The sequence below is a fragment of the Apaloderma vittatum genome, unplaced genomic scaffold, assembly GCF_000703405.1.
Source record: "Apaloderma vittatum isolate BGI_N311 unplaced genomic scaffold, ASM70340v1 scaffold12842, whole genome shotgun sequence".
In the NCBI taxonomy this organism is placed as follows: Eukaryota; Metazoa; Chordata; class Aves; order Trogoniformes; family Trogonidae; genus Apaloderma; species Apaloderma vittatum.
In genome coordinates, this window is record NW_009703143.1 from 26,533 (window position 1) to 40,488 (window position 13,956).

At 34.8% G+C, this 13,956-nt stretch overlaps 1 protein-coding gene across 1 annotated transcript in view; it reads right to left on the bottom strand.

Moving 5' to 3' along the window:
• The window catches only part of LOC104267579 (casein kinase I), a 36,702-nt gene extending 23,422 nt beyond the window's left edge, over positions 1 to 13,280 (bottom strand). Inside the window, exons 1-3 of the mRNA XM_009864529.1 lie at positions 13,103 to 13,280; positions 9,477 to 9,517; positions 3,336 to 3,405 (exon numbers count right to left, since the gene is read on the bottom strand). Coding sequence (XP_009862831.1) covers positions 3,336 to 3,405; positions 9,477 to 9,517; positions 13,103 to 13,280 — 289 coding nt within the window. The remainder of the gene's footprint in view (positions 1 to 3,335; positions 3,406 to 9,476; positions 9,518 to 13,102) is intronic.
• Positions 13,281 to 13,956: the final 676 nt, after the last annotated feature.

Below are 13,956 nucleotides of genomic sequence, written 5' to 3' on the forward strand. Positions count from 1 at the left end.
GTTTTGAAATACTATAGCTTTTTCATGAAAGTCAAAAGTACTTATTAAATACAAAGAACTAATAACATCAGTTCAAAAGTCCTGTGTATAAAAACTGCACATCTCATATCTCATGTCTATTTTTAGGAAGCAGTACTATAGAAGCTCTCCCATTTTTTTCACTCAAGCATGTCTTCCATCTTTTTTGGCATTTAAGTTGCAGAATAGCAAGACTCTTACAACAGAAATTAGTTCAGAAAATAAATCTAAGTCATAAAGTCATTAGAAAAGAAAGAAAAATGGATATTACAAGTAGCAGATAAATACCTTCTGGAGATATAAGGGAATACCAACAAAATGTACAATTTTAAAATGCTACTCCTTCCATCAAGAGTGCTTAGATGATCAGAGGAAGCACTAAAATGCTCCGTAAAAAAAGGCTTAGAAGGTAATATAATCTGTTGCTCAGTAACATTTTCCATACTTGTTTTAAGTAAGATATTTCAGGAAAATAACCTCCTTTTCTTCCAGAACTATTCATTTATGTGTTAATGCTTCTCCCTCTTTTTTTTGTCGAAAAGAAGTGGAATGGCCATTTAATACAATTAAATGCAAAATAAGCAGTCCAGATTCACAAATATTAAGCTATCAGCCAATTACAAGAGCTTTTGTGTGAATAAACAAAAACAGATAAGGAAAAGACTACTCCACCATGATTAAGAAAGCCTGTAGAAGTGGATGTTTAGAAGACTAGAAGCCAGAAGGCTCTAGACAACTAAAACTGCTAATCCAGTGAGTAATTACTTATCAGAGAAACCTCCTATTTGCTCCCAATTATGATACTTCAAATTTCCTGCAGCAGTAACAGCTATTTTTAATATCTCCTAACAAAGGACTCTTTTGGTACTTGCATCATGAAGATACACTTCCTTCAATTTACTCTCTAACCAAAGTACAATCACTGCCCGTAAAGCAACACTATATGGAAAGCTGCAGTATAAGACTCCTAGTATCCCGTTCTATGTAGGAAGGATTAGATGTTTCCTGAATTTATCACCTGGTCCAGCAACTTTCCACTACTATGTTTTCCAGCTGTTCATGTGACAAAATTTCTTAAATCTACATTTGACAGTAAACATACATCATCAAAAAAAACAACAGTAAAATAAAACAAGTTGCCTCAGACTACATGAGGACAAAAATACATAATTCTGTAACTCTTCCTCTAAAAGAGTAACTTCCTGAGCTGGAGGCCCAATTCCTGCAAAGATGGGCAACAGGAGAATGCTGCAGAAAGACACAGAAACACCATATTTTTTTTTTATATCTCTTCGAAGACAGGAGCATATATATTATTTTCATCTTGATGAGACCTTCCCACAAAATCCATTAAAATGAGTCTCAAATGGAGTGCCTGAGAAAGTCAGACAAGTTAAACAAGAGCTTACAGGGTTCTATGCCTGCTGGGAAAGGTTTTCACTCTGGAGTAAAATCAGGTTACTCCAGAAACAGAGGACATCTATAACAAGGTTCTTCTCTTAAATACTGAAGAAGATGTTTAGTAGCTCATCAGCTTTTTCTTACTTTCATGCCCAAGGTTTCCTTATCTTCATGCAAAGAATCCAGAGGGAGGATTCTCCCTTATAGTGTTTCAATAAGGCAACAGAGAATGTGATAAAGTTGTTAAAGGCTGAATGGTATCCAAAGCAAAGCAAATACTTTTCTGTAGCCTGAACAGTACTTACAGCTTTATTCTTACCTGCACTACATAGCTCCTTTGCAATTTTAGAAGTTACACCTTGGTTTTCACAGCTGGGTCCTGTCCCTAACTTGCAGGGTGTAATGTCTCGTTAGTTAAGTAATTAAGACTTCTGTTTTCCACTTATCAGGCATTTCACAATGCTAATCTGATATATGCTGACAATTTACAACTACTTACAAAAAAATAGACATCATATCCTTATGACTTTCTCCACTGAACAAGTGTGTAAGACTTAACATTTTGACTAGACATTCTACAACTTAAGAGCAGGAACAGATAACGTCACGTCTTGTGAAGAGTCATCTCTAAAGTTTCCTAGTTGCAGAGCATTCATACTACAGCATCAAAAACAAGTACTATCTGAACTGAAAATACTGGAAAGTACGTTTCCTCAGAAAGGGGTTGTTAAGGAAGAGCAGGTATTTTTGAAAGCTAGCTAATTAAAGAAACACCATCCAGTCTGTTCATCAATGACGCTATGAACCTAAATTTCTGAAAGTGAAAGAAGTATTTAAAAAGTATTAAAATTCATCATAATGCACACATTCAAGTCCTCAAAACTGAAGTGGTATGGACATGTTCATTTTGCATTCCCTTGCTTTCAGGGATGACTTTTCAGTCTAAATAACATTTGATTGTCATTTAGGCATAACTTTAAAACCACCATCACAAAATCCAAGCTGTCTTTGAGAGAAAAAAGCCCATGACTCTGCAGGTAAAAACTAATTATTAGTAGTCCATTTTATACAATAAACTTCTATATTAGTAAAAAAAGGGAACAGCAACTAACCACATGGCCTTCAAAAATTATTCTAGAAATCAAAGAAACATTTTCAAGGAAAATATATAACAAGACTTCTTCCCTAGGGTATAACTGATTTAAGGAAGATTTGTACTCACTGTCCCAGTTTAAGAAGCCTCACATCTTGTCAACTAACAATATACAATCTTGTGAAAGGCACAAAAATGTGAGAAGTTTTAAGTATTCCTCACATACAAAAGCAAAAGTTGATAACTGAATGATTGAGAGGACCATCATAAGAGTAACTCCAGGTGTAAAAATCAGCAAAGGGAGCAAAATGGAAAATTCTGTTCTTAAACTGCATTTAAACTTTTTCAAAAAAAGTACTTAAGAGGTTTGAAACTAGTTAAGTGGCAAAATATGCTGTATCAATGGAATTGAAGAAAAGTAAAACTCATATTGAGGCTATTTAAATACCATTGCAACTTAAAAATGTGATTAGTATTTTAGCAGTTTGGTTGTTTATAATGTTTATTCAAAGAGGACAGACCGGAAGCAGTCTAAGACTGCTTAGTTCAAGGTATATATATACACACACACACACACAAAATCTGTGATATTTAAGACATTAAATAGTCTTAGGATTCCACTGACATATTTTTAAGATTAAAACAAAAAAGTGTTAACAATATTAGAAAAATTCCAAACTGATACACTGACCCATAGAGTTTTTTCTGCTTTAAGTAACCACAGACAGTTAACTAAATAGTTTTATATCCCTAAATCAAAAAACTACTGTCAGAAGTTGCTTCCAGATTACATAACAGTAAAGTGCATGACACTTATTTTTACCTCCAGATCCTAGCTGCTTGTAGAATCTGTATTCCAAATGTAGCTGTGGTGCTCTCGACTTCATTGGCTCCTGATTTAAAAACAAAAACAATATTTAAAACAAAGATTCTGTGCCAAAGCCTAAGAACTAATACTGTTACTTATCACCAGCCAAACTCTAACACGTCCAAGCCACATAGAAAATCTGAATGCTTCTTCCAGAATGACTCGTAGTTAAGAAACCAAGAAACCTAAACTCACCATGTGAGACTAGAGGGTACACAGACATTTACATCTTGTATTACTGCATGTGATCAGGTTCCCACATGCAAGACCAATCACAGATCCAGTGGAATAGCTAAAAAAAAAAAATCTCTCTCCAAAGCATGTGGGTGGTATGTTTTACAGCTCTCATAAGGCAGCATTAATACTCAGCTTAACAAATCAAAAAGACTCCGCACACACCTACTACACAAGATGTATCTTCATATTTAAAAAAAAAAAGGTTTTATCTTATGATCTTGACAAAAACTATCAAATCCTTCCACCAAATAGTAATAGCTCAACAGAAATTAAGTCGTATCATTCTGAAACAAATAAAAAGCACCAGAATGAGTTTGTAGTTTAAATCCTTCTCTTCTAAACGTAATTCACCTAAGTTAATGAAATCTTAGCTCTCTGTCCTACATACTAATGCAGGATGGTCTCTTAGAATAAAGTTACACGAGATCAAGCACAAGAACATAAAAGAAACCTAAACAGAAACCCTAACTTCTTGAATATTTCCCTTGTCAAAGTAAAGGTAAAATGAATCATAAGATTCTTAATTTCTTAGAGCCTCTTTCAGAAGATACGCCTTATGCCTTGGGATATGTGGCATCTTCCAATGCATCAGCGATAATTCAGACGTTAACTTTGCATTCTTACTACACAGACTGTTCCTACTATAATCACAGTACATAATTAGTAAGATTTTAATACACTTGTCAGCAATAAGTGATACTGCTGGACACAAATTTTCAGGAAAAGTTTGGTCAAAGTGGTCATCTCTTTCCTCATACCACCTTCTCCAGAAACTAACAATTTATAAACCTGTGTTGTTTCCCAGTGGCACATCCAGGCCATAGAAACCAAAGCCAATATGCAATAATGAGAAACTTAGACCTCTTCCTCAACCCATCTCCCTCCAACATTCAAATGTTTCAAATTGCCGCTACTGCTACAGCAAAAGTCCCTGTCAAGGTATATCTATGCGTTTGATTTTGCCAGGATGCCAAAAGCAAAGATGGGCCAATGCAACACTTTCTACAAGAAAACAATTGGAATATATGCTTTTTATGCTTCAGAGCATTCATCCTAGTTGAACACTGGAACTCTTTGCAAAGAAGTGACCAAAAACTTCCTACAAAAGGGTATTGATCCTTCAGCAAACTGAATTACTAAGACTACCTGCACCACCTGAAGGTCCTGCTTACAGTTTATGAGGATAAAACATGAAAATAATTGCCAAATATCAAAGGCAAACAAAACAATTTACAGTAAACTTTGGTCTAAGCAAATCAGTGTAGCTATCAACCCTTATACCTCTGAAAGATGAGTACTAAGTAAATCTACTACAAAGCATGTTACTGAAATATTTTAACTATTTACAAAGCCACACAATTACTTTGCCTGCAGTAGTAGTACACAAGTTACAAAATACATCACTCTCTACATAGTGTCTAATTAAAGTTTGTAATTCAGACAACAGTAAAATACTTTAGTCTTAAAACACTGTACATTCATTTAATATACTAAGACAAGACACCAGCTTATAGACAGTTTGATTTTGTTCAATGGCACAGTTTTACCTTAACTGATAGTACTTTAACAACTTAATCACCACTCAAGATGCTTCCATAATAGGTGAAAAAACAGCTTGTATGGATTAAATATATGTAAACAGACAAAAATTGTCCTAGGGAAAAGAAACAGCTTTCATTTTTTGACATAGACATTTTCACTTTTCCAAGTGAATACTACTTGTTCCAGTCATCAGCAGGAATGCCAAGTCTCCAGATGGCAAATGCTCTCAAGCTAGTCTACTTGACAGCTGCACACCTGCCAAAGACTGAAGTTAAACTCTGTCTAGCAGAGACATGAACATTTTTATTCCCCCCAGTAACAGTGGGAAAAAATGTGGTAATATGTACTTGTAGTCCATCTACTGACTGATAGCTTTCTGGAATTTCCTTATTTTTGTAAGGAGGGTAAGATCTTCCTGATTGTTCAGTAACTCCAAACATACCAAGGGAATACAAAGTTATGTTCAACTAAACTTAAGAAAGGGCAATCACAATAAGCTCTTCACATAAAATTTGTTTTGCTCCTATCCATCTCACTTTGCAGTATCCAATGAAGTACTGATAAATGAGAAAAGATAGATAAGGATAAATCAAGACAAAGGTATGCTAAATGTAATCTTCCAATCTAAGAGTGAAGAATAGACTTCTACAGCTACATTTTTAAGAGTTAAGTCTAAAAAGCATGTTCAAGAATTTTTTTAAAAAAAACCACCAGCAAATCATCGTCTCTATTTCATTAGTATTCTGTACATTTCAGCATCTAAAAATAAGCTTGGGAACATATAACTGTTCAAACATCCCATTAATCCCAGAGAACTTTGAAGCAAGCTTCAACTCTCACCAAAAGTATTAGTGTATTTTGTGTACTTGAAAAAGCTCAGGTCTTTAATAAAGTATCCTCAAAGAACTGTTACAGAACTTCTGCAATGTTCTGTAATTGACTCTTAACTAGTCAAAAAAAACCTAGATGGCTTCTTTTCCTGGCAAAAGGGCACTTGACTCTTTTAAAGAGGGACTCAGGGTCTTGCTGCCATCAAGGAATTACTGTGCGGTTTACTAAGCACCAGTAACCTGAGCAGCAGAAATAACAGCTCTTTAGTTCACCAGTGAAGTTCTTTTGACCCATTTTTCTTTCTTTTGTGTAACTCATATATTAAAAAAAAAGGATAAAGGAAACTGCGGTTCGAAATCTGTTTCAAGTTCATAATGTTGCAACTACTGGTGTGCCAAATACATGGAATGAACTACTGTGCAATTTTCAAGACATGCCTCTTCCCTTCCAAAGGGCTTTGTTACAAGAAAAGATCAGTCTATTGAACAGAGTTGCAATTGATTCGGATTTACTGCAGCCTTCTAGAGAGGTTATGAAACAGCATCATTCTAGACTGCAATAATTCTTTAAAAACAAAAAAGGAGAAAAAAACCAACCAGCCTTAAAACCAACTGCATCTTCTTTCCACACAGACATGGCATTTATGATTTTAAGGATTAAAATTAACAGAGTAATGATTAATGAATCAATTAATTAGATATTACCGATTAAAAGCAGCAGGTTATGAGGTAGTTGTTGCTCTTTCAAAGACAGGAAAAAAAGCTGACCTATTTCCAGAAGCAGCTCAGCAGAAATTCCTTTAGTTACTATTTGGTTAGTGGTTGAACAACCTTCAGAGGAGGTAAGTTGGAACAATGGAAAAACTCACCAAAGCAAAAGGGAAGAAAGAAGAGGGAAGAGCTGGATAGGGAACAGGCGGTTTAAGTGGAGGGTCACATAATAAGTAAATCTAACAACAAATGAAGAGGTGAGCAGAAATGCATATACATATATAAAAATATACATTCATGTATATCAAATGGTTATTGCTGAAGAACTACCTGACCACAAGATACCAATTTATACACTAATAGACCAGCAGAAACATAAACACCACTAGCCAGTGCACAACTGATAAAGCCCAGCTCTTAAGTTCTTCATTCCAGTTCTTCAAAAAACAAAATCTGTTCCAACCCTTCCAACTTGACTATCTGCCCAACCAGAACAAGTCAGAATGAAAGAAGTCAGATTAAGAGTAAAATCATGGAATTGTAGCCATTTTACCAAAATATACATTTACATACAAACTTTATACATTAAAATGCATACATTAAGAGACTTCAGGCCTCACACAGAGAAATTTAGTGTTTAAACTACTCCCTTACACAAGTCCTGCAGCTGCCATAAACATCACAAACAGGAATATACAGTAATTACAAAATACCTTTGCTTTTAACATCAGAAGCACTCCTGCAAGCCACTGCATAAATGCAGCTATTACAACCCATACTCTCCAGAGAAAGTGACACAATCTTCCTGCACTAGCGTATACAGTTACCCTTTATACACAAAACACCTGGATAGGAGATGTCTTGCTTCTCACAAGAAAACAGAACATCAGCACTGGAATGCTACCATGAGGAATATAAATACAACATTCAAAAAAGCTGGAAAAGATACATAAAAAAAAAAGAATATTAAAAGAGTAGTTGGTACCTGCTAATAAATGTATTTTTACCTTAGAATGATAATGCAAGCTCCAGTGCTGATTTTCACTATGGTTCCTTCCATCTGTCATTACTGCAAAGACACTAGTTTTTCGTACCACTGACATAAGAAGACAACTCAAAAAGTTCACTACATATTAGAATTCCTTAAACATTAGCAGTAAATTACAGACAGGATTCTATCAGGAGTGTAGAGAAAGGACAGGGGGTTACAGTTTGAAACTGAAACAGAGTAGATTTAGATTAGATGTAAGGAAGAAATTCTTCACCATGAGGGTGATGAACAGGTTGCCCAGAGAAGCTGTCAATGCTCAATCCCTGGATGTGCCCGAGGCCAGGCTGGATGGGGCTTTGAGCAACCTGGTCTAGTGGAAGACATCCCTTCCAATGGCAGGGGAAGGGAGCTAGATGATCTGTAAGGTTCCTTTACACTCAAACTATCCTACAATACTTCAAGATTTTAGTACAGTGGTAAAATGAACAGCTGTAAGATTAAGTAATGTGGAAACAAAGCACAGGTCAGGGAAATGTGTTGAATTAGTAATAAAAATGCTTTAATCTGATCAGTGAGTTTTTGGTAAAAAATTCTCTTGCTCTATATAACCAAGCAATTAATGGTTGAAAAAAAGCCTAATTCACGTCCAAGAACAAAATCCCCACCTTGCAAACTATTTCTCTGTGTGCTCTATAGTAAATAAGCTGTAACTATTCTAGACCATTTTCAAGTTTCAACTGGTATACAGAATAAGTTCAACATATTTTAAAACAAAGTGAATTTAAGTCTGGTATGATACACACATGATAACCCTCAAATCTGTATCCAGTACTGCCTTTTCAAACCATAAGCTGGATGTTTTTAAATCTGTAAGTAGTCCTAAAGTAAATGTTTTTCTAAGCAAGGATATCGATAAAAATATTTTTCAGGATTGTATTATATATTATATACATTTGCAACGTTTGATTTTTAATGCTAGATTCACTACCTAAAGTCACTTATTTCTATTTCCATAGTTCAGCTCTCACTCTACAAAATCAGAAATTCACCATACTATGCCATAAAAAGCTCTCTGTCCTACTTCAGCAACAAGAAATTAACACATGACCCAAAACTCCTTCAGTGACAGAATGTAAAGAACTGAATTTTATCTTTAAATACCTTGGTTACAAAAACAGCCATTTACCAGGAAGTTAAAAGCATCCAGAAGCAAAACATGATTTAAACTGAGTAGTTCTGATGAAAGCAGAACAATGATATATTAACAAAATATACAAGTTTACCATGTTTGTAAGTGAAGGAAACATTCTACACACATCATAGCAAATAAAATGTGTCTGCCATAACAGTTGTGCACATACCAAAGATTACAAATGAAAAACAGTTTTGGGTGGGAATAAGGGTGTTAAAATATATGCAGTTTGAAAATTTTCGGGAGCTTCTCTGTAGTCACCTGATGTCAGATTCACATTAAATCTTGTGTTTCTCTACTTGTTGCACAAATAAGGAATCTACTAAGATGACTGCTGAGCATATCCTTGAGGCCATAGTCAACCATCGACTTTACTGACACAAATTTAGCCTTGAACACAGTAACAATAATTAACATCCATTTTATTTCATAAGGCCAAAGTATATAATTAGACCTATCACTACAATCATCTAGTCAGTTGAAAACATACAAGACTAGACTGTTCAGGATATCAAAACATTATATATGAAAGAAATTCTGATTAGATTTTCATCCCAAATCCTTTGAAAAAACAAACAACAAAAAAAACTTACCAGCTTAATTGCCACATATTCATTTGTGTGCATTTTTTTTCCTTGAAAAAAGAACAAAAACAAGAATGTAAGACTTCAGCTTTCATGTTCAAGTAAAATGTCATCTAATGCTCAAGTCTTTGAAAGATTTGACCTAAGGTGCTAGGTGTTCTGGTAATGACTTAAAAAACGTGGCTTTATTAGCATAATATACTTTAAAGAAATCTTTGTTCTTGAATAGTGTAAGAAGTGGCAGTTTCACTGAGAGACAGTTTCAACTATTTCACCAAGGTCACAAAATTTTTCTACACTAGAAAAGCTTGAAAATTGTTAAGTATTAGTAGAAAGTGATATTCTACATTATCACATTCATTGTTGAAAACTTTAACATTTACTTTAAAATTATCATATAGTTTTGGACTACCCGGCACTAACTAAGATTAAAACTACCTAGAACGTTTTTTTTTCCTTAATTCTGTCATTTACCAGGCTTAAATTCAGGGCAAACAGGGCAACAGTATTACCAAGTTACATGCTTATATCACTTGTAAAAATGCATCTTCTGCTTTAAAAGCAATTCTTTAAGTAGCTAAACATATTATTTCAACAAACATTATTTCACACTGTATGCCATGACTAAAATATTAACAAGATTTATAGGTATAAAATTAAAAAATAGCAGATAAAAGTTGTCACTTCAAACACATTTTGTTTCTCCATGGTCTCCAAGTGGGTTCAGTGTGTACTATTTTTCATGACAATCCTACTTTTTACTCTGCAGTATGGCTCAGGTCTGAATTTTCCATGCTCAGCTGAGTTCTGTTAAAGAAACCAGTCAGGGAAAATACAGGAACGAAGCCAAAAGGGTTCCCTGCAAAGACAGTTACACTTATAGTCAAATGATCTCAGCTCTAATTCTTATTTTTAAAAATACTCTTGCAAAGATGAAAAAAGACATACTAAAATCACATCAGTTGCAGGACTGAAAGCTATATAAAAATCAGCACAGAATCTACTGATAGGCAGCATGCCCATCATCTGAGCTACCTTTCTGGCAAAAAGTGTACTTTGTTTGAAGTTGTTTCTGTGTCTTTGCATACTGTTACAATCTAGAAGTCATTACAAGAAACTCTTGTAGGGGCTCTCCTCATTTAGTCTATTAGATATAGAAATCAGCTACTGGAGTAGCTAATAAATCCAGTTATATTTAAGTGAATGGATATTGTGTTCTAGTAGTCAAATGCAGTAATGATAGGCTTAACATCCTGATGAAACATCAGAAGTGACTCATGAAAATTGTCTCCTCGAAATATATAAGACAGCAGATTTGACACCACTGTTGACCTATCCCTAAACACAGAACGGGTATTGTGTAATATATCACAGGCAGTGGCAACAAGTTTTATTTTGGTACCCATCAGTTTATCTTAACTATAAATTAGGAAAGACTAAAGATTAACAGCTCAACAATCAAAGTAATCTAGTCCCTTTGCAAGTTAATGTCTCAGACACTGATTTCCTACATATAGTCAATCATTCGATCCATAAGCCACTACATTAAGTCTGGCAATTCCTTTCTTCTCAGGTGGAAGAAGTACAATGGCTACTGAGAGCAAATGAATTTTCATCTCCTGAAGTGCAATTTCACCAATTATTAACAACTTAATTCCACCTTTAAGACTTTAGGATTCAACCTTTAGACACATGCTCAAAATACATTTCAGTTTGCAGAAGTACATGAAACAATATAAGTGTCTATGTATGTCTTTGTGGGAAGAATGCCCACTTTAAGTTACTTGCTACTGTCACAATGTAAAAGTAAAAATAAATTTGAATCAGAACCTGCAATACCAAACTCAACTCCTGGTTTCAGTAGCTTACATTTAAAACATCTCTTCTCATAAGTAAGGATCTGAAGTATCTACTGTATATGCAAAAGAAGCAGACACTAAAAAAAAGCCTCACTCGTCCTTGTGACTGTTGTAGGACAGTACATTATCTCCCTTCTGTCCTATTTAATTTCAGTATTATTAGATTTTAAGTCTTAACTACTTGAATGTTGTATGTAGAATGAAACCGAGGATTACACTATATCTACTGCAAGAGAGTTAATCCGATATTGATCTGAAATAGATAATCAACTCAATAGTTTGTAATCACTCCAAAATAACAGAGAAAAGAATTACCTTCAGTAGCTTACACTTGCCATCAGTAGTAAATGTGACATTAATTACACTGGTTTGATTTAGTTCATGGAGATATTTAAAAGGAAAGTCACCAGGGACAGTTTTAAAAGTTTAGGAAAAGTTGAAGACAGTTTCAGCTTGACTCATGAACTGTAGAGGCACATATGTAACACTGTAAAAGTCAAAATATATCCACTTTGTTTAAATATGAATCGAATTAACAAGAGTACTCCTACTGAGACTGTTAAAATCAGTATTCTCAGTCAGAGTATCAGAAATGTTATCTTCCATCCCTCTGCAGTAATAATATGTCTATTTACAGTCTGATTCAGACTACATAGGGTCCAAGAAAACATTACATTAAAAACATCTTATATTTTCTTCATGCTATGAACATGCATATACAAATATATTCTATTTTTTGCAAGCACAATATTAAAAACATTGTCTGAAAGACAGAGTAGTAATTCTACCAGTGACAGAAGATCAACAGAAACACATCATCTGAACAGTCAACCCTACTCTCAAACTTATCTCTCCTTAAACCTTGAAGCAGTACATTAACTCAAGCTTTCCAGGAATACTGGAACAGATTTTTGCCATTGTCAAATTTTATTTGTTAACACATACAGAATTTCCGCATCTTGAAAATCACGGATAATCATCCTGTCAGGATGGAAATTTAACTTCCCAAAACTAAATATATACTCTTCCAAAAGTGTGCACTCATAATTTAGCGTCTATTTTATTACATGGTAAAATTTTCAGCTTTGCTGCCCAAATTCTTCAAAATTCCAGAGGTCCTTCTCAGTCTGTCTCTTCTTCACCATTTGATCTTCATGCATCTGTTCAGTGGCAACTAAGTGACTGAATTACCCATTTCCCAAGTTCTCTCTACAGACAGATACTCACTGCTCCTAACAGCAGCTCACTGTTCAGACTCACTGCACTGCTGCTGATGGAAAGGAAACAAAGGAATCCAAGAGCTTGCTGCTATTAAAAGCATCATAGTGCCTGTCTCACTGTCCCCAAGAGAAGTCCAAGGCCACATTACTACAAGCCAGACTAACACGAGGAGCATGTGTTTCACATACACTTAGCCTCAAATACATCTGAATAAACTGCTTCAAGAAGCCAGGTAATGTATCAAGTACAGTAACTATGAAGTAATTTCCAGCATCTTGCAAGAGACAACTAGCTTAATTTAGCCTAGTACTGTACACAGCTACAAAATATTTTTAAATCGTAGAAAGCCTCATCCTACAGAGATTCGTTATATGTGATAGAGATTGCACTGACCAGAGTGAAGCCACAGAAGATATGCAAGGCAAATTTTATCTGTTTGAAGCTTCAAAGTAGTTTGAAGAGCTGTATGGTGTGTTCATGTAGACATTTTCGTGCCTAGACCACACACAATGGTCTTGAATAAAATACATTAAAATAACAAAATTAAGATCTTACCTAACCGTAGTTCTCCAAAATTACCACATCCTATTTTTTTGCCAACTCTGAAGTTCGGGCCAACCATTAATACTCCAGAATTTGAAGAACCAGTTCTATGTGGATTATGGCCTGACCTCCCACTAGGCCATGTTGTTCTTTCATTTGGCTTGTCCTTGTCTCTCTTTTTATTATCCATGTCAAGTTTATGGTACTCCACTTTGATTTCTTCCTGTTTCTAAAAATCAGTATAAGCAAACTCCAGTTGGACAATGTGAAAGTGAAAACATCACCGATGAAGTGTCCAGCTGGTTACTGTCAGCAAGCAGTCAACAGCAGTGCGTTCACACCGTTTGGAAAGCCGTGGTAGCATATGCAGTAAAAAAATGTATCTCCAGAATTGCACACCAGCAATATTTACTAGTATTTACAAGAAACCTGTTAAAGAAAAACAAAGTTATTCAATACAGTAAGATTTTTGTACAAAACTACCTATCTCTTCAACTAGTCATACAATTAATCTATAAATATTTGATTTACAGATCCTCTATGAAAAGCACTATTGTTAGGTTAAAGCCTTTGATTCTAACATGTAATGGCAACAGACTGCTGTGACTGAACTGCACTAAAAAAATCTCAAGGCTTGATGCAAGAGGTATTTAAAAATCAACAACCTTCCAAAACTCTATAAACTACTTCCATAGTAGCTAAACACATTTATATACATCTTATGCCAGCTCCTTAAAAGAAAGCATTTTATTTCTTCCCCCCCACCACCAAGTAGTATCTGTTGATCTAAGAAACGCTCAAGCTCCACAACCATTGAAGTTATAGAAAGATATTCAAACTTGAAATAATCGCAAACTTGAAACAAA